Genomic DNA, 21,342 nt, shown 5'->3' on the forward strand with positions numbered 1-21,342 from the left:
TGTCCAAAGTCTCTGAAATAAATGGTCCTACCTCCCTTCAAAGCCAGGTAGGGCAACTCAATACATTGTCCATCCCGGTTCTTGCAAGATTTCTCGGGACCCCTGCCTGGTTTCTCACTCTTTGCACAGTTTCACAAATAATAAATACACTCAGAAAATTGATATCATCTTTCAGTGTTCAAATCAAGGGGAAGAAAGCATACACTATCAGGGAATGTCTCCACATTCCCTGACCTTAACTGTGGCTTTGAGCAAAGAAAGAGCCAGGGTCAAATGTAGCTGACAACGACATGCAGAAAGGATCCCTGGTCAATGGTTCCTGAACTGTGCCTCATGCTTGTTTTATCAAGTCCTCAGCGATCAATCACCTTGCAGATCTAAAACCAGCAGCTCTCCCCGGGTATACTCATAGGTCCAGTGAGAGAAAGCCAACAACAGCTCCTCCAATGTGTTGCTGGGGGCAATTTCATCACCATTGTTATTGTTGTACTTCCGGAACTCTCCCGTCATATACTTCTCAATGGTCAACCACTGGTTAGCCGAATGGCAGTAGATTAAGAAAACTTCCAGAAACCTGTGAGAGTGAAAAGGAGGCCAGTGAGTCCCCACAAGGCAGCAAAGGTGAAACTCACGTTACCAGTCAGCAGCAGGGAAGATTATCTAACTCTCACTCGAGGCAGCCTCAATGAACATGCCCTTGCCTTTCTGTGGCAGGGACAGAATGCAAAGATTGAGAGATTTTCCCATGCCGACCGACCTCTCTTCTCTTTGAGGAAACCTTCCAAATCCCTTATGAGTACTGGACTCAACTTTTTTTCTTGCCATGCTCTATAGAGGTCCTTATAAATGAAACAATAAAACTTGACCATAATCCCCAGCACTGAATTATGATCTGTCTCGCTAACGCAAGCGTCTTGAGACACTCAAGCAAAAGTAACAAGAGTTCATTCTCATAAAGTTCCCTAATTTCTCTAAGATATTAGGGGAAGAAACTGCTTAAAATAGAAAGGTTTTTCCTCCATAATGTTCCCGGACCTTAGTAACGACATCTAGGGTAGCCCTGTTTCATGTAACTGAGAAGTTAGTCATGGTCTCTGCCTGAACTTCTCTCTTCCACTCACATAACTTCAGTGTTTCAGCCAAGATATTCCTGGGACACCTAACTTTCTTTTTACCAGTCTCTGGGACTGTGGAAGGAATAACCCAAAAAGAAGATTGTGGAGAACTACCCTGTGGGTCTGGCATTTCTCATGACTAACAGGGCTCAGAAGAAATTGAGAGAAGTTCCTATTTAAAATGAAGGACTGGGGCGCCCTTATTCCCTATACTCACCTTGGCGTGTAGGGAATGGTTTGTGGTTTCACTTGGTTGAAAGTATAGATAAGCTTTTGAGCAGCTCTTTGTTGTTGAATTTCCTACAAAATTGGGAGCAATGACAAAAACATTAGTTTGCTATCATATGCATGCTGATCAATGATCACAGAAACACTCAAGGCCTCCCCAGTGTGATTTTTAGCCTCATTCAGCTCTGACCGCACTCTATTGCAAAAGGAAAAGCTCTACAAAACAAAAATAATGAAATGCCACCACTTCCAGAACAGAACAGGCTATCCTCTGGGTTGAGGATAACGGTCTCCAATCAGGATGTAGCCAGAACGCCACTCTTTGACCTATCCAGCTGGGCTCTGGGTCTCGGACTTACCCTGAGGCAAAGATGAAGCACAGTACTCTCCTGGAAGATTCTGTGCCATGACCGCACAACCTCAGGTAGAAAGGACTTCACGATGAAAACCTGCCCTGGCCGGAGAACATCATCCTCGGACCAGGTGCTGACGACCCTCATGGCTTTGCGGAGCCCGCCGCCCATCTCCTCTCGGGACAGCACCTGGATCATTGCGGCTCTCCCTCGCTGGGACCAAGAAGACATGCTTTTCCCAAGATTCAAAGGGGAACTCTCCTCCAGCCTGTAGACAGTTACCTCTTCTCCTGCTACAAAAAGAAGTACAGGTGAGAAGTTCAATGGTAGCTCATGTCTGACAGGGACGGCGTCCCAAATAACAACTCAGAATTCATTCCGTTTCCCAATGAACAGAACAGAATGGGAATTTCACCTCTGCAGGAACAAGTACAGAACAGAAGCATGGATTTTGGCCACATTATTGTCTCATAAAGGACAGGGGTAGAGAGAGGGAGGGAGGAGGAAGGGACAAAGCATCAGCTGATATATAAGAATTAAATTGTTCTTATTATAAACTATAACCAGACAAAACGAAAATCAAAGTAGCAGAGCTATGCTTCTTTTGTTAAATACAAATACTTCCAAAGAGATAGTTTAATCCTGTGTTTTCATTACCATCCCCTTTAAAGCCTTATTAGATTTTTTTCCCTAATTCCCCCTTCCATGACATTTTAATACTAAAAATACACTGTGTGTATGTACATGTACTGATACATGCATGTACTGTACGTGTGTGTGTGTGTATATAATGGCATGTACATACAATATATACATAGAAATATACATATATATATATATATATATATATATATATATACATACATACATACATATACAGATATAGAGATAGAGATACCTGTGCTTTATACATAAAAAGAAGTTTCTGCTCCCTTAGGGGTGATATTACCCCCACTGAGAACTCATGGTTTAAACACAGCTAGAGTTAGCACCAAGGTCATATTCCCAGAGCCTCCCCCTCCTTCCTTTGTGCCCTTAGACAAGTTCCTGAAAGCCTCACTTTCCTCAGCAGTAAAATGAAGGTGAAAATAATGCTCACCTCACTGGGTGGCTGTAAAGATTAAATATGTTAACTTCACTAACGTAAACTAGAACCTCAGATACCAACTCAAGCCCACTTAATAGATTTTAGACACAAAATGCTCTTTATAACCGCTAGATAACTTCCACTTTTAATGGAAGCTAATACAGTGTTCCTGTATTAGGAGTCCTAGACTCCACCTAATACAGTGTTTAATGCTTCATAACAGAAGGAACATATTCTAGACACAGTTTCTGCCCAACCTGTGTTTGATTTTCTCCTTATACCTCTGCTTTAAATGCCCATTTTGTTTTGTTTTGTTTGTTGCTAACACGATACTGACTTACCAAGAAAGGAATCTATTTACTCACTCTTGCATTGAATTGCTTACCAAAAAGATATGTCTAGGTAATTCTTATTCAATACTCAATAAATAATTCAAATACTTATTGTTGGTACCCAGATAAATGCCACTGACGGTCTCTTTAGACTTCTAAATACTTAAATACTTAGAGGATTTAGAGCAGAGCTCCTAAGTTGCAGAACTAGCCATGGAGTCACGAGGAAGGAGAAGGCTTTTGCGTCCCTGATCAGAAGCCACCTGATCTGTCCCCATATGAAGAGAACTAAGATCTAGGACAGAGTTGTTACATCGTCAGCTGGCTGGACAGCAAGACTCGTGGTAGTCTTGGCTTAATGCGAGCTTGTTTTTCCTTACTACTTCAGCCTTTAAAAGTGACATTTACTCTCTGAGCTAAGAGCAATTAGTTTACATGAAACAAAACAAACAAAAAAACAATACACAAAGCATTTCCCTTCAGATGCCTGTTAGTTTTTACCGTATTGACATTTATCTCTTTCTTCTGTGTTTATTACACATGGTTGGATGGTTCTTTTCTCTCCTACTTCCAGCCTTACATCAGTGAATGCCAGGTGCAACATTATTGCTTTTTTCCCAACTGCTGTTCATTATCGGTCCCATCCCTACAGCATTAGATTTTGACCCTAGATGCTGGCTAGGCAGTTAACAAGAATTTCCATTTTAGGAAATTAGTCCCACTAAACCGCAACCACTAGCAAAGCAAAATCTTCAGCTAAAACGATGCAAAATGGTTTCTGCTTCTCAGATGTTATGCCTCTGCCCTGGCACGGCCTCAAGAAGGTAGAAATGGCACTCACCAAACAGTTGGATTGGTGTAAATGGTATAGTCTGAGAAAGCCTCATTAAATTATTCCTTTCAATGGCTGCAAACAAAAAGAGATTTACTATTTTAAGTATGCGTCAGTGGATTGAATGCACAGCAAGCCTCCCCCACATCAATCTACTCATATAACACAGAAAATGTTCATTTCAGAGACCCCTCACTTTTGCTTTCATCAAAAATATTATCCACAACCCAGTTTTAAAAAGAAACTATGCCTTCAACAGGAAGTATACCCCAGTCTTACGAACTATATGAGATTACATAACATCGTCCGAGGTAGGGCTATCACTTCCACTCTCCCGAACATCAAATCAGAGACTAATCCATACATATGTGGAACTTTCCTTTAGAGAGCAGTCTGTGGTCTTCCTTCTCTGGTCGGTCTTTTCCAGAGCAAATCTAATGCACAGTGGACTGTGGGGACATCTACTGTTGACTTTGCACAGTTCACCTTCTTTTCCCAGAGAGAACTGAAGACCAGTTTTAATTAGAAGCAAGTGATCTGCATTTTCCTGTTAAGAGCCGTATCCTAACAGATCAGAGTCAATATGAGTTCCAGTATTCTTCACCAGACTTTCTAGAGTTGACAGCTGGAGTCAAAATATTGGATTATTACTGCTGAGTTGAAAGACCCAGTTATAAGAGCCTAGAATGTGGAGTCTGGAATCCACTGAAACACTATTCACTACAGAGGAGAATTTAGGAAAAGGCAGTCTATTAGTGGACCTTGAACACATGACCTTGATATGATAGTAACGGTAACTGTCACACCAATAAACTCTCACTCATGTGCTGAGCTGTGTAAAAAAGACTGTGTAAAAGGCTTGCCTGTGTATCATCTCATCCAATGCTGACAGCAATGACACGCAGAAGACCAACCAATGGCACAAGTCCAGTTGGTTGTTACATCGCTTTGCATTTCAAAGTGTTTCCCTCTTAATTCTTACTAGCCCTTTGGCAGATTGTTCCTCAGGAAGGGCAAGTACAATTACTCCCACTCTGAAAGAAAGACAACTGAAGCACTGTGAAGCAATGTTGCTTATGAGAGTCAAGACCCTTGACATCTTGTTTAATAACATCCTTGTAAGGTGTCTTTGTTGAACTTACTCAGTGGGGTTGGCATTCATTCAGTGGTTATGTTCACTTGAGAGCCAGGGAGGGTATAAAATCCTCCTTCAAAGAGCTAGTTTTAGGCCCCATCCAAAATATGGAGATCTCTGGCTTCGGACTTGTAAGGACTTTTTAAATCTCAAGGTCACCCTTCTCCTTCACCATTTGGAACTTGCAAATACAGACAAAAATGCTTTTTAATTCCATATTCTCTTAAATCCTAACAACTTGTTTTCCCAAGTAAATGGCAAGATAAGAAAGCTGAATGCTCTTCTCATGAGAATGAATAACATCTTGTTGGGAGTCGTATCAATACTTCAAAATTCATCAATACTCCTGTTCATGAGTGCAGAATCACAGACGTTTAGCTCAGTTGATATGTCTAGGTGCACGTGTCCTACCTGAATAATGATGGTGAGGCTCTTGAGGGCTTTTTAAGGAGGCTGAGATTTCTGAAATTGTAGAGAAGATTGGCATTTTAATTACGTGGCTGGTGATAAATACATGCTTATGAATATATTGCCTTCAGAGTTATTATTGAACAGGTTAATCACAATGGCTTCTCAGTCTTTGAGAAAGATGGCCTAATATCCTTTAACCACGTTATTGGGCATGGTATCCTGACAGCTTCCAATCATCAATGTAATATCTCCAAACATGTTTATATAGGGAATTGGAGAAAGACAGGTAATATTAGCCTCAAAGATGTATTTCCTCTGAACCAATTACACCTCTGGGTTGTGGAAGACACTCAGCTGCCCATCACACTTCATGACATCCCCAGAGCACAATTCTCTGAGCTCCCACCAAGACGCAGTGCCCATATAAAGACATTATTAATACCAAGTTATTAGCAGTCCACTTCACTGACCTAAAATGACAACAAACTGATGAAAACAAATTAAGAGGCATACACCAGAAACAAAGAAGTGGGCGGAGAACACGATGCCAAGGGACTTCTTTGTTGGGAACACCTCCCGCAAGTTTAACTGGTTCCCTTCTACCTTCTCAAGTCCTAAATTACAAGGCTCTAGAGAAATCCTTTGCAACAGTTTTGCCATTTCATAAAATTAAAATTAAACTGGAGAACTTCAGTCTCACGGTGGCAACTTCTTTATACCTAGTAGAGTAAGCAGCATAATGAGCCCAATTTCACAGATCTCTCTGGCTTCTTGTTGCTGGATAAGGAAAGGAACAAAAATCCCTTCCTTTGGGGGTGCTTAGTAAAAAGTAACATCAGCAAAGAAAAGACTTTCTTTCTTTCTCAGTTCACTCAATAATAAAAATTAAAAAGTGTTCAGCTGCCACTATAGGTCACGCTGGGCAAGACAGATGTGAATAAGTTATAGCTTCTGCCCTTGAAAAAAGAAACTGAAATACTGAGAGCAAAAGACATGTAAACTATGGTCACAACACGGTTGGCTAATTAACGTAATAGAGGTGTATACAGAGACTTATGGAACCTTCATAGACAAGCAGTGTGATACTCTTTTTTTTTTTTTTTGGGACAGAGAGACAGAGAAGGAATGCAAGTTGGGGAGAGGGGCAGAGGGAGAGAGAGAGCAAATCACACTCAGCACAGAGCCCGATGCGGGCTTGATCCCACAACCCTGAGACCATGACCTGAGCCAAAATCAGAAGTCAGACACTCAAGCGACTGAGCCACCCAGGAGCTCCTCGATGTGATATTCTTTTTTTTTTTATTTAATTTTTAAATTTATTTTGAGAGGGAGAGAGCACACACGAGTGAGGGAGGGACAGAGAGAGAGAGAGAGAGAGAGAGAGAGAGAGAATCCCAAGCAGGCTCCACACTATCAGCACGGGGCCCTTTGCAGGGCTTGAACTCACAAACCATAAGGCAATGACCTGGGCTGAAACCAAGTCAGACACTTAACTGACTGAGCCACCCAGGCATGCCAATGTGATATTCTTCAAGAGTATGGACATCTGAATCTGAGAAAGCTGAGTTTCAGTTCTGGCTCCACCATTTAAGGAACTGTGGGAAGGAACTGTTCACATTCATTCAAAACATATTTATTCCACACCTACCATGTGCTTGAGAGAGGAGCAATAAAAACAAAAACAAAAACAAAAACAAAAAAAACCAGAAACAAAAACAAAAGAAAAAGAAAAAACAGGTAAAATCTCTGGCTACATTCTAGTAAAAGGAAAATAAATAAACAAGTAAATACATAGTGCATACAGTATTACATATATTCAAGCTACAGGGTTAGAAAGTGTGGGAGACAGGGAGGCTATTATTTTAAGGGTGGCAAAGGCAAGGCCTCTGTGATAAGGTAAAATGTGAGCAGAGACGTGAAGGAAGAGAGGGATAGTCATATGGCAAAACGAAAAATATTCCAGGTAGAGGCGACAGCAAGTGCAAATGCCCAGAGGCAGGACCATAGAGAGTGTGGCCAGAGTGGACTGTGCCAAAAGGAAACGGGTTTGGAGAGTGGGAGGAGGGGCAGCAGATCAGTAGGGCCTTGTAGAGCCTGTTTGGACTTCGAGTTTACAGAGTGTGATGAGATGCCATTGGAGCAGAAGAGTGACTTGATTAGAATCTCAGTTTAAAAGGGTTATTCTGGCTACACTCTGGAAATTGACTGTCAGAGAGCAATAGTTTGGAGGCCATCCTGTAACCCAGGATCAAGAAGAAGAGTGGTACGTGGGGGTAGCAAAGTGATCAGATTCTTGATACACTTTGAGGGATGGGTTGGAAGCGGGGATGTGGGAAAACAGGAGTGAAATATGATGGCGAGACTTTGACCTCAGCAACTGGAAGGACGGAGTTGTCATTTCCAGAGATGAGTGAGGAAGGAGAGGGTACATTTTGCCTGAGATGTCTTCTAGACACTCAAGTGGAGGGATGCATGGGAAGGTGGTCATATTCTATGTGGCAGAAATGTTGACCTAAAGAATGAACTTGAGCCTGGAAATTTGGATGAGGGCCAGGCTGTCGAAAGCACTGAGAAGGACTAAGGAATTTGCAGCCAATCCTGTAGGTAACAGGAAGTCCCTGGAAGCTTCGATATAAGTGACGGTTCATCTTTCAGAAGGTAATTCCAGGGTGAACACGGGAAGGTGCAAAGGGAGAGAAACCACCAGAATGCTAACATGAAATAAAGGGCAAAACTTTTTCACTTCGGAAAATAAATGTTGGAGGCTGTAAGGCAGAAGCAGTGGGGTAGGGCAAAACAGACACCTTCTAAGGATGGGGGGCGGGGGGTGGGGGTAGTACGGAGTTAGAAAACAAAGTTGATGGCTAAGAGGAGTGGGCTGGGAAAGGCAGTATACATGAGTAAGAGGCCCAGTGTGGGCAAAGGATGAGGAAGTGATCGGAAACGCCAGGCAACAAAGTAATACAATTAATAGCCCAGGAAGAACAGCCTCCAAGAAACTTTGAAAATGGATAAAATGGTCAACATCAAATGCTACAAGTTCCATGAAGACTAAAAAAAAAAAAGGTTGTGTGATTTGGCATCTAGAACGCAGCTTCAGTAGAGTGGTGGGGACAGGCACTATGCAGAGCAGATGCTAATGCTTTCTCATTAATTTCGAGGTGGATAGGAGTGGCAGTTTGGAAGCTCGGTAACATCGAGAAAGCAGTTATGGTTTCTTTGGTACAGAAAATGACTTAAATATGTATGCAGTTGAAGGAGAAGGAAGCAACTGCAAGAGCTACTGAAAACCAGAGAAAGTGGGATGGAACAAGGCCGTGGAAGAGAAGGAACCCCATCTGCATCAAGGTCAAGAACATGGAAAGGAGCTTGTAGGCTGTGGTGAAGTTTGAGAACAGCCTTGAGAGTGGGTTTGCTAGGGAGTTGTCTCCCATGACCTAGCCCTACGCAGCCACTTGGGGCACAGAGTCCTACAGGAACCATACGGAAAGGGTATCCACATATAAGATGAATAGCTCTTAATGAGCTATATGTAAAAGCTCATTAATTGACAGGAAGAGTTGTTGAACAGTTGAAATGAGCTCAGTGGAAACACTCTCACTCACAGAGGAAATTGTTAAATCACTGTCAAAAATAGGCAGTTCAAAAGAAAACTTTAAACCATACATCAATCCTGATTTATGTGGAGAAAGACAATCAACTTTCTACTTTTCTACTGAACTTTCTACTTCGTGTAATAGGCAAAATCATAAATAGAACTTCAGGAACTACAAAAATCTCAGCAGGGCAGTGAACTTCACCATGAATAAAATGAAAAATAACATGTTTAAATTACAAAAACTTACTGTCAACTCCATTTGAACTTCTCAACCTGTTTGAAAAATGAAAATTGTTTAGATAATTCTTTAAATCTGTCAATGACCAGAAAAAGGAAAAGTATGTGCAACAGTAACAATGCAGAGTCTATATGTCTATATATATGTATGTGTGTGTGTGTGTATTTTCTTTGAAAGAAGTGTCGTTTGACCCCTATCTCTATCAATAGAGAAATGGTTTGCAACCCTACGATTATTTTCATAGAAAAATGAATACCACATATGTGTGTGATTCATTTACTGCACACGCTCTAAGCTAACCAATATAAGACTTCACTGTGTTTGTGTTGTTCTGGATCAATTAAACTAAAGGGTTCCTGAACTATGCAAAGCAGATGCCTACAAATGAGTCTGTGAGTGTCTCCGGACAAGCCTACAAATCAGTTTCATTAGCCCACGTGGCCTCTAAATGTTCATGGACTGAAATTAACTCTCTGTAAATTGTTACTTGCCCTGCTCAAGTGCACAAGTGGCCACAGGCAAGTCTGAATAGACGCATTCAAAGAATATCTCCAGTATTGAAGGTCCTTAGGGAAGAAAGTACAATTACAATTATTGTTTAATTTCATGCTGCAATAACCCAGTACTCTGCATGAGCACAAACTACTGAACCTCTGGGAGGAGAAAGTCGTGTGCACTTGGAGTCTAGAGGCAGACTTGCACAAAGAGACCTTGATGGCAGTTCCAGAAAAAAAGGCCATCTCAAATAGCGCTGGCTGAAAACTGCAAGTCACATTCCAGTGCTTAGGATCAACTGGCCTTCACACGTTAGATGGTTTAGAATTCTGTTCCCCCAGCTGTACAGACAATTTGATGATGTAACTAGAGAAGTCCAGAAAACACTACAAATGAAATACAATAATTTTGCTTGGCTGGTTTTCAAACTTTATTTCTCGGAATAAATAAAACTCCAGGAAAATACTCAAGCCTACACCCATGTGACTTCTCTATCTCCTCTCTCTCTCTCTCTCTCTCTCTTTCTCTCTCTCTCTCTCCCGACCCCTATCTTCCCTTTGCTACGTCTCCATCCTTCTCAAAGAGTTACTGCTTTGATAGACACTTAGGATGTTCATGAGAAACCAAAAATAAAAATGATAAACCTCATAAACTAAAATTAACAATCTGAAAAAAAAAATCTAAAGAGAAAACTACCAGGTTTTCAGTCTTTTTCTTTAGGCCAGACAGATTTGTCCTTACTCTTGAACGCAAATTTCACAATCTTATCTGTCAGAGAAGTTAGGATACTCATTATTCTGCGTGTGCTTTTTTTGACACTGAAAAGGCAAATGTTTAATCTGCTGTGGTAATATGTGTTTCATTATATTCTTAAAAGGCACTGAGGTGAGATCTTAGTGCCAGAAATGGGAAAACTTGAGAATAAGTGATTTTCCTTCTTGCTACCAAGAGAAAAATACTATCATTGCAAACACGTTTTTCCCCCTCTTTTCCTGACCCGATGAAACCTTTGTTCCCAATCATGTTAAAGAAAAAAGAAGCCAAAGATGCTTTAAAAACATACATTTAGAAATACTCACAGGGATTTCCTATTGAAGCTGGTGCTCCTGGAGTTCCACAAGGAGTTTTTGCTCAGATCCTGAGTGGAAGGGAAAGGTCATTGCACATTCACCCAGCATTCTCCTACCCCAAGCTTCTGATAATACATTTGCAATACACATGCCTTGGAGGGCATAGTTCTTTACCGCCCCCCCCCATTCTCTAGCTCAATACTTCCCTTTTCTGGATGCACTAAATTCAAGTTAGAAAGATGCATAATGTTAGCACAATATCTGAATAACTCAATGTGTTGACTGACTTAAGCAGAATGAAATTATGTTTGTGGGGACATCGTAGAGAGAACGTAATGTATTAAAGGTTTTCACAGGAATGAGAGTGAATAGTCAATGACGTGGAAGAAGGAGCGAAGGTTGAAGTTGACAAGAAACGTCAGTCATTACATCATTATGTCTTCTATCAGGATATTATTGTTTCAGTTGATGATTATTTAGAATAACATTACCTTGAATTTAATCATTCTATTTTCTACTTAGATTCATCTATTACTTCTTGAAACCTGGTACGCTCCAGGCATTACTCTAGGTGTTTCCACTGGTGTTATTTTTGTTATCCACTGCCAATAATCTCATAAGAATGGCATTAACCCCATTTTAGAGACATAGCTAACAGAGCTCAGAGGTTAATTAATATACGTAGCTCTGAAACCCAGGAAGTAGCAAAGTAGGATTTGATATGGCAGACATGTTCTTGCCTCCAATCACCTACCTCCAAGCAGTCTTACATTTTATTTTCAAAACCTTCTACAAATTACATTCATGAGCTCATTAGCATACATTCCTACAGGTATTGTGGATACGGTTCCCAAGTTCATAGAAATAACATGCAAACCAAGAGCAAAATTAGATTTCTTGCATTAGTCTAACGAGATCACACTTCCCACATGGTGGATGGTAGTAAAACAGAAACATATCTGCAGATGTGAGAAACACAAGACCACAATCAGAGAACCTCAGTGTTGGAGAAAGACAAAGGGCCCTTTACCCCTCAACACCCAAATCCCCCCCCCACCCCCGCCCCAACACATCTGCAAAAATGTTTGCTCAGCCTGGTTGACTAACCACACTCAGTAAGGAACTTACTGCTTCCAGAAATAAACCATTCCATCCTTAGAAAGCTCCAATTGCTAAAAATTCCTCCTCAGAGTGGGCTGAAATCTGCCTCCCGGTACCTTCTATATGTTGACTCTAGCTCCACCTTTTAAAGCGTATTGAAAATACCTTATTTTTCTTCCACGTGGCAACATTCATGTATTTCAAAACAATTACAAAAATTCCTGAATTATTTATCTTTCATGTTAAAAACGCCCCGGATAAATTACTGGATGGACAGATATATTGAATGGAGAAGAAGGAAAGAATGGCAGGGGTTGGGGGCAGAGTGAACAACCTGAGCATATATTCAAAGCAAAGATTTAAATGTAATACCAGTAAAAAGAGGAAGCCAATTATGGGGCATAAAGGTAAAACAGACACAGTCAAGGAGTTAGAGAGCGTGTGCACACATTTTTTTAAATATCGAATAAGATGTTTTTACCTCTTGAGACTGCTTTAGATAATCACTGATTTGTACAGCATGCCGTTCAATTTCTTTAGTTTTCATTTTCTGATATATAGGGGGTTCTAGACCTTGTTAAAAGGAAGAAAAAAATAGAGAATACATCAAAATGTGTTACATTCAAATTACATCCCTAAATAGAAAGATCTGAACATAGTACGTTCATCTAAATTTGAACATGTTTTTTTTTCTCTATTTAGCAAGTGTTACCAAGATTCTTTTGTCCCTTTTTTCTCAAATGGTTGAAAGCTATATATTCTACAGTATTTCTATTTGTCAGTAGTTTCTTTTACATTTATAATAATGTATGCTCTCTATCAAAGTCAAGAATTAAATGATCCATGACTTGTCCTCCTACAAAATAAAACCTTTAGCAATTTGTTTTAAAACTCACCTTCTCCTGTGCCCTATTGTCCATGCTTTATTTAAAACACATGGAATTTTCATTCCAAATTGTTAGGAATCCTTCCTTAACAACTGCATCAAGCATCATAGTAGGCTACTTAAAAAAATAAAATGAAACAAAAACAAAAGATAGCAAAGAATGCCAGCAGATAGGTTTAATTATCATCTCTCTCTTAAAAACACATTACAAGGATCATTATTGTCATTATGTTTTACACTGATACCTGCAGAGTCACTGGCATATAGTAGGTATCCAATAATAATTTAATTATTGGATTGGATTAATTCTGAGAATAATGCTTGGGAGTCCCTCGCTAAATGTAGGGGAAAACAGTTGTAATTTTCTCCCCTAATGATTTTATGCTGAAAATACACAAACACACACACACACACACACACACACACACACACACACACAGTACAAAAAACCCATTGGAAAAAAATCATAAAATGTCATACGTGATATTTTTGTAATATCATAAAATTATGATCAATATGGTTTCAATGTATTAGAATACATTAAAATTAAAATACCTATAGGAAAAGTTAAAAATAGACTTTTCATTTTCATAGCTAAATTCCTCAGAACTTTTCTTTTTGTATTTAACGAGAGCTTGTATTTAAAGAGAGCTGACAGGGTATCACCCAACCCTCAATTTTTTTTTAATTCTTTTTCAATTAATGCTTAACACGGACACATTTCAAAAAAAAAAGAAAAGATTCTTAATTCAGATTAACCAAATCTCAGTAAACGTCAGATTAACTAGACACACGGACTCAGCCTATTTCCCTACATCTTGTCTTCCTTTCTGATCACTGGACTCGAGATTCTTTTCCAGAACCCTCCTGCTACCTGCATCTTTCTCTAGTTGAAATTCAATGGAAATAACTTAAATAACTTGGGGAGGGGAGTGAGTGGAATGGGTGGGGGCTGGGGGTGATCCCAAGGTTCAGACTTCCGGCTGTAATAAAAGTAAGCCCTGGGGAGGTAGTGTGTAGTGTGGTGACGGTAGTTAACAATACTGTATTGTGTATTTGAAAGTTGCTGAGAGAAGAGATCTTAAAAAGTTCTCATTACAAGGAAAACAAGTGTAACTATGTAAAGTAATATTAATTCAACTTGTTGTAGTGAACATTTCACAATATATATGTATGCCAAATCATCACATTGTACACATAAAACGAATACAATGTTACATAGGTCAATTACATCTGAATGAAAAAAGAACTTGAATAATTTAAGAAAGATATATAATAATTTAAATATCGGTTAGACTATTCATAAAAAGTATAATATATAATAAATATAAAATATTTTATTTTGCATACTACATATATAATATCAAGTAAGATACATATATAATATCAAATATATATATATTTTTTGAGTCATATCTGTAGATGAAGGGAGTTCTGAATAATTTCTAATATGTCTTTCAGCTGGAGTCCACTTGATTCTCAGTGAGTTAGTAGACAATTGAGTATTTTAAAATATAAACCAAGGTTTCTCATCCACTAGTATTTGGGGTTGGATGATTCCTTGTCAGGAGCAGAGAGACTGTCCCATGCATTGTAGGATTTTTAGCAGCATCCCTGGCCTCTACCCACCAGATGTCAAGAGTACCTGCACCTTCCTTACTGGTGACAACCAAAAATATCCTTAGACATTGTCAAATGTCCCAGGGAAGAGAGGTAGGAGGTATAGAAAATAGCCCCATGGTTGAAAACAACTAACCATAGGACAAAGCAAGGTTTTTAAAGAAGCATAATAACAAAGATTTCAAGACAGTATCTATTTGTACCTTAAGTTTAGTCTTTCAAGTAATTTTAAATCTGTATGGGGGCGCCTGGGTGGCGCAGTCGGTTAAGCGTCCGACTTCAGCCAGGTCACGATCTTGCGGTCCGTGAGATCGAGCCCCGCGTCGGGCTCTGGGCTGATGGCTCAGAGCCTGGAGCCTGTTTCCGATTCTGTGTCTCCCTCTCTCTCTGCCCCTCCCCCGTTCATGCTCTGTCTCTCTCTGTCCCAAAAATAAATAAACGTTGAAAAAAAAAAAATTTAAATCTGTATGAGTCCTGGGTCACATGGTTCCTTCTGTTTAAAAATTAGTAAAAGGGAGTGTGAGGAAGGTGGTAGCAGAGTAGGAGGACCCTAGGCTCGCCTCTTCCCACGGACACAACTAGATAACTACCAAATCACCCTAAATACCCCAGAAATTGACCCGAAGACCATCAGAACAAACTCCATAACTAAAGGTGCAGAAGATGCCACATCAAAGAAGATATTTGCACACCCATGTTCGTAACAGCATTATTCACAGTAGCTAAGAGGTGGGAACAACCCACGTGTCCATTGATGGATGAATGGATAAACAAAATATGGGTAACAACTGCATGTCATCTTGCCATGGTAGCCATGGAGGTGCCCCACAAAGATCTTGGGAGCCCTGTGTTGAACACGACAGAGCTACAACATGGTGGGACCCGGGTCCCTGCATCCCTACACGGAAGGCTGCCTGTCAAACATTAGCACCGGGCTTTGCTTAAAAAAGAATAAACCTCAGGGGCGCCTGGGTGGCGCAGTCGGTTAGGCGTCCGACTTCAGCCAGGTCACGATCTCGCGGTCCGTGAGTTCGAGCCCCGCATCAGGCTCTGGGCTGATGGCTCAGAGCCTGGAGCCTGTTTCCGATTCTGTGTCTCCCTCTCTCTCTGCCCCTCCCCCGTTCATGCTCTGTCTCTCTCTGTCCCAAAAATGAATAAACGTTGAAAAAAAATTAAAAAAAAAAAAAAAAAAAAAGAATAAACCTCAAATGTGTGAAAGAATTAATAAGGCTCTCTTATTGTGTAATGCAAGAAGTTCCAAGTTCTGATCATTGCTACCAATTCTGTTCATAATCTGCCCTCATTTTACCTGTCCAGCCTTATTTCACATTCTCTGCCTGCCTCATAGTTTTCATTTGTAGCCTGTTGATTCATCTTTTCTCCTCTACAAACACCATTAAGAGATACTTGCCCATGGACTAAATGCTGTATGACAGGAATAATAATAAGTCATCCCACTGAGTTCTGTGCAAGGGTCCATATCAACCTCTCATGAACCTGAAGAATTTATAACATTAGACAACCCCCACTCCATACAGCAGACTGAAGTACAGTCTTTGAGCCAGGTTTAACAGCTCTGAGTATGAGACTATCTACTCCTTAATTTTTCTTTTCTGGATCGCAACAACTATTCCATTAAATGAATGGAAATTTTGTCCTTTTCATAAAAGTTAAAAATCACAAAGAGCTATTCTCCTAAATGGGTGTTGCCACCCTCTCATTCTCTCATCTCCACTTAGAAGAACATTAGGGACCACCACTGGTCTGCAGGTAGTATGAGGAAACTCCTACTAGAGTCAAGACTGTTACATACTTATCTGACTATATTTGGACACCGTAAGCCAGTTCTTGCCGCACTCCTCTTCTTCTGAGACGTTACTTTCTCCTGGCTCGGAATTCAACTGGTCGTTTGGGGAGCAGGTATCGACCATTATGACCTGGAGGGAAAGACACTTGTTGGAACATAGTGACATTAATCTGAAAACACTTTGATTCATTAATGTGACTCAGAGAGGTACTATGGTGAGCAGCAGTGGTTGTTAACATTGGCTTCACATTTTAGAATCACCTGGAAATCTTTGAAAACTCCTATCAGCCATGCTGGCAGGACATAAGCACCCATGTAATTACTATTTGTGGCCATGACAGAGAACTGGGGCGGGGGGGGGGGGGGGGGGAGGGCAGCAGTTGTCAAACTTGAGTGTAAATCAGAATCACTCAAGCCTATGCTAAACCACAGATCACTGGGTCCTACCTCCAAGATCTGTGATTCAGTAGGTCTAGAGGGAGAAAGAATTTGAATGTCTGATAAGTTTCCAGGTAACGCTAATACTGCTGATAGGAGACCACAATTTGAGAACCACTGGCACAGAGCAAAAAAATAATAAATAAAATAAAATAATAAAATAAAACAAAATAAAATAAAATAAGGCTTGGATCTAAAAAGAGCTTGTGTTGGAACACTAGATTTGTCACTTAGCAGTTTTGTGAACCTGAAGGGTGCCTGGCTGGCTCAGTCAGTAGAGAGTCCATTACATGAACTTGGACAAATGTCTGTGAGTCCCATTCCCTTTGTCATTAAAATAACAAGTAGCCAAGAGGCGCCTGGGTGGCTCAGTCGGTTAAGCATCTGACTTCGGCTCAGGTCATGATCTCATGGTTCATAGTTTCGAGCCCCACATCAGGCTCTGTGCTGACAGCTCAGAGCCTGGAGCCTGCTTCAGTTTCTATGTCTCCCTCTCTCTCTGCCCCTCCCCTGCTCATGCTCTGTCTCATTCTCTCTCTCCCTCTCCCTCCCTCTCTCTCTCTCTGTCAAAAATAAATAAAACATTTAAAATAAATTAAAAAAAAAAAAATAACAGGTAGCCAACAATAGTGGCTGCCTTATGTACTAACCAGAGACAGAGAAGAAATGAGGTATATTGACAAAATACAAAGAAATAAACAAATGCAAGTTATTAGTACCTGAGCCCAGTTGCAATTTCCAGTTAAATTCTGGTCATTTTAATCATTGCAAAAAATAAATCTACCAAATTCATATTTCATAAGATTCCAGCAACTCATAGCATTTTCCCTGAAAGAAGAGTCATCTTTACCAAGCTAAGTCTCTCCCTGCAAAAGGTAATTTTACATAATTGTCTTTATACTTATCTCTTTGCTTTAGCTTCTCATTCTAAAAAGAGCCTAGGTGCTTTTAAAAATGCATCCAGATTATTATACAGAAAAATGAGGCAGAACATTAAGATCAGGAAAGGTGAAGTCCTATGGAATGCTAACTCAGAAGTAAGACTTCCTAATAATAAAAAGATTCACTAATAAAATGTGAAAATGTGAACATAACATATTGGAATTTGTGGGATATAGTTAAAACAATGGTTAAAGGGGATTTTATACCACTAAGTACCTGTATTAAAAGACAGTCTCAAATCAATGACCAAAGCTTCTTTCTTAACAAACTAGGGGGGAAAAAAAAGCAAATTACACCCAAATTAAACAGAACAAAAATAATAATAAAGAGCAGAAATCAATGGAATAGTAGTCAGAGACAATCAATGAAAACAAGAACTGGTTCTTTGAAAAGATCAATAAAGCAGATAAACCAGTAGCCAGACTGATCATGAAATGAAAAGAGAAAAACACAAATTTCAAATATGACAAATGAGAGAAGCGATGTCACTACGGACCTCCTAGACAATAAAGGGATAATGAAAAAATATTATAATACTATAATGCCAATAAATTCAACAACTTAGATGAGATGGACAAATTCCTTGAAAGAGACAAACAAATAAAGCAAACTCCAGATGAATCAGATAGCCTGAATAGCCCTCTATAACAGAAATTGAATTTGTAGCTAAAATCTTTCCCACAAAGATGGTTTCATTGGTTAATTCTACCAAATAATAAAAGTTGAAATAGTATCAATTCTATACAAACTCACCTAGAAAACTGAAGAGAGAATACTTCCCAACTCAGTCAGTAAGCCCAGCATCACCCTGATACCAAAACCAAAGACATTACAAGAAAAGAGACCTAGAGACAAATATTCTTCAAGAATACAGATGCAAGAAAATCTTATTAAGATTTTAGCAAAATATAGCATACAAAAAAGATAATACATCATGATCAAGCAGGGTTCATCACAGCCAGGTTGATTTAATATTCTAAATAGTAATTCTATGTTATAAAATTAATCAATATAATTAATTATATTAACATAATAAGAAGGTAAAACCATCTGTTTATATAAATAGGTGCAGAAAAAGCACTTGACAAACGCTGAGATCTACTAACATAAAAATTCTCAGAAAACAAGGTGCAGAAGGGAATTCGTTAACTTGATAAAGGGCATCTACATAAAAAGCTACAGCTAACACTGTATGTACTAATAAAAGCCAAATGTTTTCCCACTAAGAGCAGAGACAAGGAATGGACTCTGCTTTTACCACTTTTATTCAGTCTATAACTAGAGATTCTAGCCAGTGTAATAAGGCACGAAAAATAAATAAAACACATCCTGATTTGAAAGAAAAGTAAAACAATCTTCATTTGTACACAACGTGATCATTTATATAGAAAAGTCTGCAGAAGCAACAAATCTACTCAAATTAATAAGCTTAGCAAGATTGTAAGATAAAATAAATATTTTAAAAGTATATTTGTATATACCACCACCAAATAATCAGAAATTATTTTTTATAATTTCATTAATAATAAAATAAAAAATATTAAGTACTTATGGATACATTTTAAAAAATATGTGCAAGAACTGTACACCCAAAACTATAAAATGCTGCCAAGAGAGATTAAGGAATATCTAAGTAAATAGACATATCATGCTCATAGATCAGAAAAGTCATTACTGTTAAGATGCCAATTCTCCCCAAGATGATTCACAGAAATTCTACTCTCCCCAACAAGTTTCTCTGTAAAAATTGTCAAGCTGATTCTAAGTATATGTGGAAATACAAAGAAACTAGAATAGCCAACAAACAAACAAACAAAACCTTTGAAAAGGAAGAAAAACTTCAGCAGACCTATACTATATGATTTCAATATTTAATATAAAATTATAGTATTCAATATACTATAATATTATCATAAAGATAGACATATAGGTAAATGGAACAGAATATATCCAGAAATAGATCTACACATATTATGAACACACATGGCCAATTAATTTTTGACAAAGGTGTCAAGGCAACCCAATAGGAAAAATATAATCTTTTTACCCGAAAATACTAGAAAAAATTGATATTCGCGTTCAAGGAAGGAAGGGAAGAAAGAAGAGACAAAGAAAGAAAGGGGGGGAGAAAAAGGAAAAAAGGGAGGAACCTCAATCCTTACCTATCACCATATACAAAAATTAACTCAAAGTGGGCTAGAACTTAATATAAGAGCAAAAACTATGAAACTTCTAGAAGAAAACATGAGAGAAAATCTTAGTGATCTTGGGTTTTGCAAATTTTCTTAAACATGATGCAAAAAGTATGGACTGAAAAAAACAAGCAAGAGACTTCATTAAAATAAAAAATGTATGCACTTCAAAGTACATTTATGAAAAAGCAAAAGGCAAGCCACCAAGAGAAAATATTTATAAAACATATATCCAACAACGGGCTTATATCTAGAAAAAAACTCTGACAACTGAATAATAAGACAACCCAATTTTTTTTCAGTGAACTCTACGTCCAAGGTGGGGCTTGAACTCATGACCCCCCAAGATCAAGAGTTGCATGCTCTACTGACTGAGCCAGCCAGGTGCCCCTCAACAATCCAATTTTTTTTTTTTTAATTTTTTTTTTCAACGTTTATTTATTTTTGGGACAGAGAGAGACAGAGCATGAACGGGAGAGGGGCAGAGAGAGAGGGAGACACAGAATCAGAAACAGGCTCCAGGCTCTGAGCCATCAGCCCAGAGCCCGACGCGGGGCTCGAACTCACGGACCGCAAGATCGTGACCTGGCTGAAGTCGGACGCTTAACCGACTGCGCCACCCAGGCGCCCCAACAATCCAATTTTTTAAGTAGCATATTTAAACAGACAGGTGACCAAAAAAAGATATACGGATGTCAAATAAGCATGTGGAAAGATACTTTGCAGCACTAGTCGCCACAGAAATGCAAATGAAATCACTGTAAGATACCATTACACAGCCACCATGACGGCTAAAATTAAAAAGACGGGGCATACTAAGGATTGGTGAGAATGTGCCCCACCGAAACACTCATAAACTACTCCTCAGAAACTGGTGGGAATGTAAAATGGCACAGCCACTTGGAAAAGCAGTTTGGAAGTTTCTTCTAAAATTAAACAAATACTCACCATATGACTCTGACATTCCACTCCTAAATATTTACCAAAGAGAAACTGAGACATATGTCCACACAAAGACTTGTGCACAAATGTTCATAACAGCTTTGTTTGGAATAGCCAAAAACTGAAAATAACACAAGTGTCCTTCAGCATGTGAGCTGATAAATGAGCTGTGGCATTTCCACTCTGATGACTCTTAAATCTTCACTCCTTCCAGTACAGTGCTATTTTCTAGCGTGCCTGGCACTTTACAATAAAGAGAAACCAAAAAAAGATAGGCTACTACCTCTGCTGCCAATAACATGAAAGACACTTACTGGCACCTGTAGCCCTTGTGTTTTCTTCTTTTTCTTTGACAACCTCCTATCCTTGATTAGCATTTTTGTCCTGATCCATGCTGACTGCCTGATCTCTGAGGATCTTGAAAGATCTGTAAAGGAAAGCATTTGCATGAAAAAGTTTAAGAAGATTGTACAGGGAGCCATTTGGTTTTACCGACAGCTGAGAATGGGGAGAATGAGAA

At 39.2% G+C, this 21,342-nt stretch overlaps 1 protein-coding gene across 1 annotated transcript in view; it reads right to left on the reverse strand.

The window, feature by feature from the left end:
* The window catches only part of TRPM6 (transient receptor potential cation channel subfamily M member 6), an 88,557-nt gene that overhangs the window by 14,711 nt on the left and 52,504 nt on the right, over positions 1 to 21,342 (reverse strand). Inside the window, exons 16-25 of the mRNA XM_045469692.1 lie at positions 21,137 to 21,249; positions 16,315 to 16,438; positions 12,477 to 12,568; positions 10,904 to 10,962; positions 9,339 to 9,364; positions 5,494 to 5,544; positions 3,957 to 4,022; positions 1,703 to 1,989; positions 1,333 to 1,415; positions 369 to 574 (exon numbers count right to left, since the gene is read on the reverse strand). Coding sequence (XP_045325648.1) covers positions 369 to 574; positions 1,333 to 1,415; positions 1,703 to 1,989; positions 3,957 to 4,022; positions 5,494 to 5,544; positions 9,339 to 9,364; positions 10,904 to 10,962; positions 12,477 to 12,568; positions 16,315 to 16,438; positions 21,137 to 21,249 — 1,107 coding nt within the window. The remainder of the gene's footprint in view (positions 1 to 368; positions 575 to 1,332; positions 1,416 to 1,702; positions 1,990 to 3,956; positions 4,023 to 5,493; positions 5,545 to 9,338; positions 9,365 to 10,903; positions 10,963 to 12,476; positions 12,569 to 16,314; positions 16,439 to 21,136; positions 21,250 to 21,342) is intronic.

Source organism: Leopardus geoffroyi, chromosome D4 (genome assembly GCF_018350155.1).
Source record: "Leopardus geoffroyi isolate Oge1 chromosome D4, O.geoffroyi_Oge1_pat1.0, whole genome shotgun sequence".
NCBI lineage: Eukaryota > Metazoa > Chordata > Mammalia > Carnivora > Felidae > Leopardus > Leopardus geoffroyi.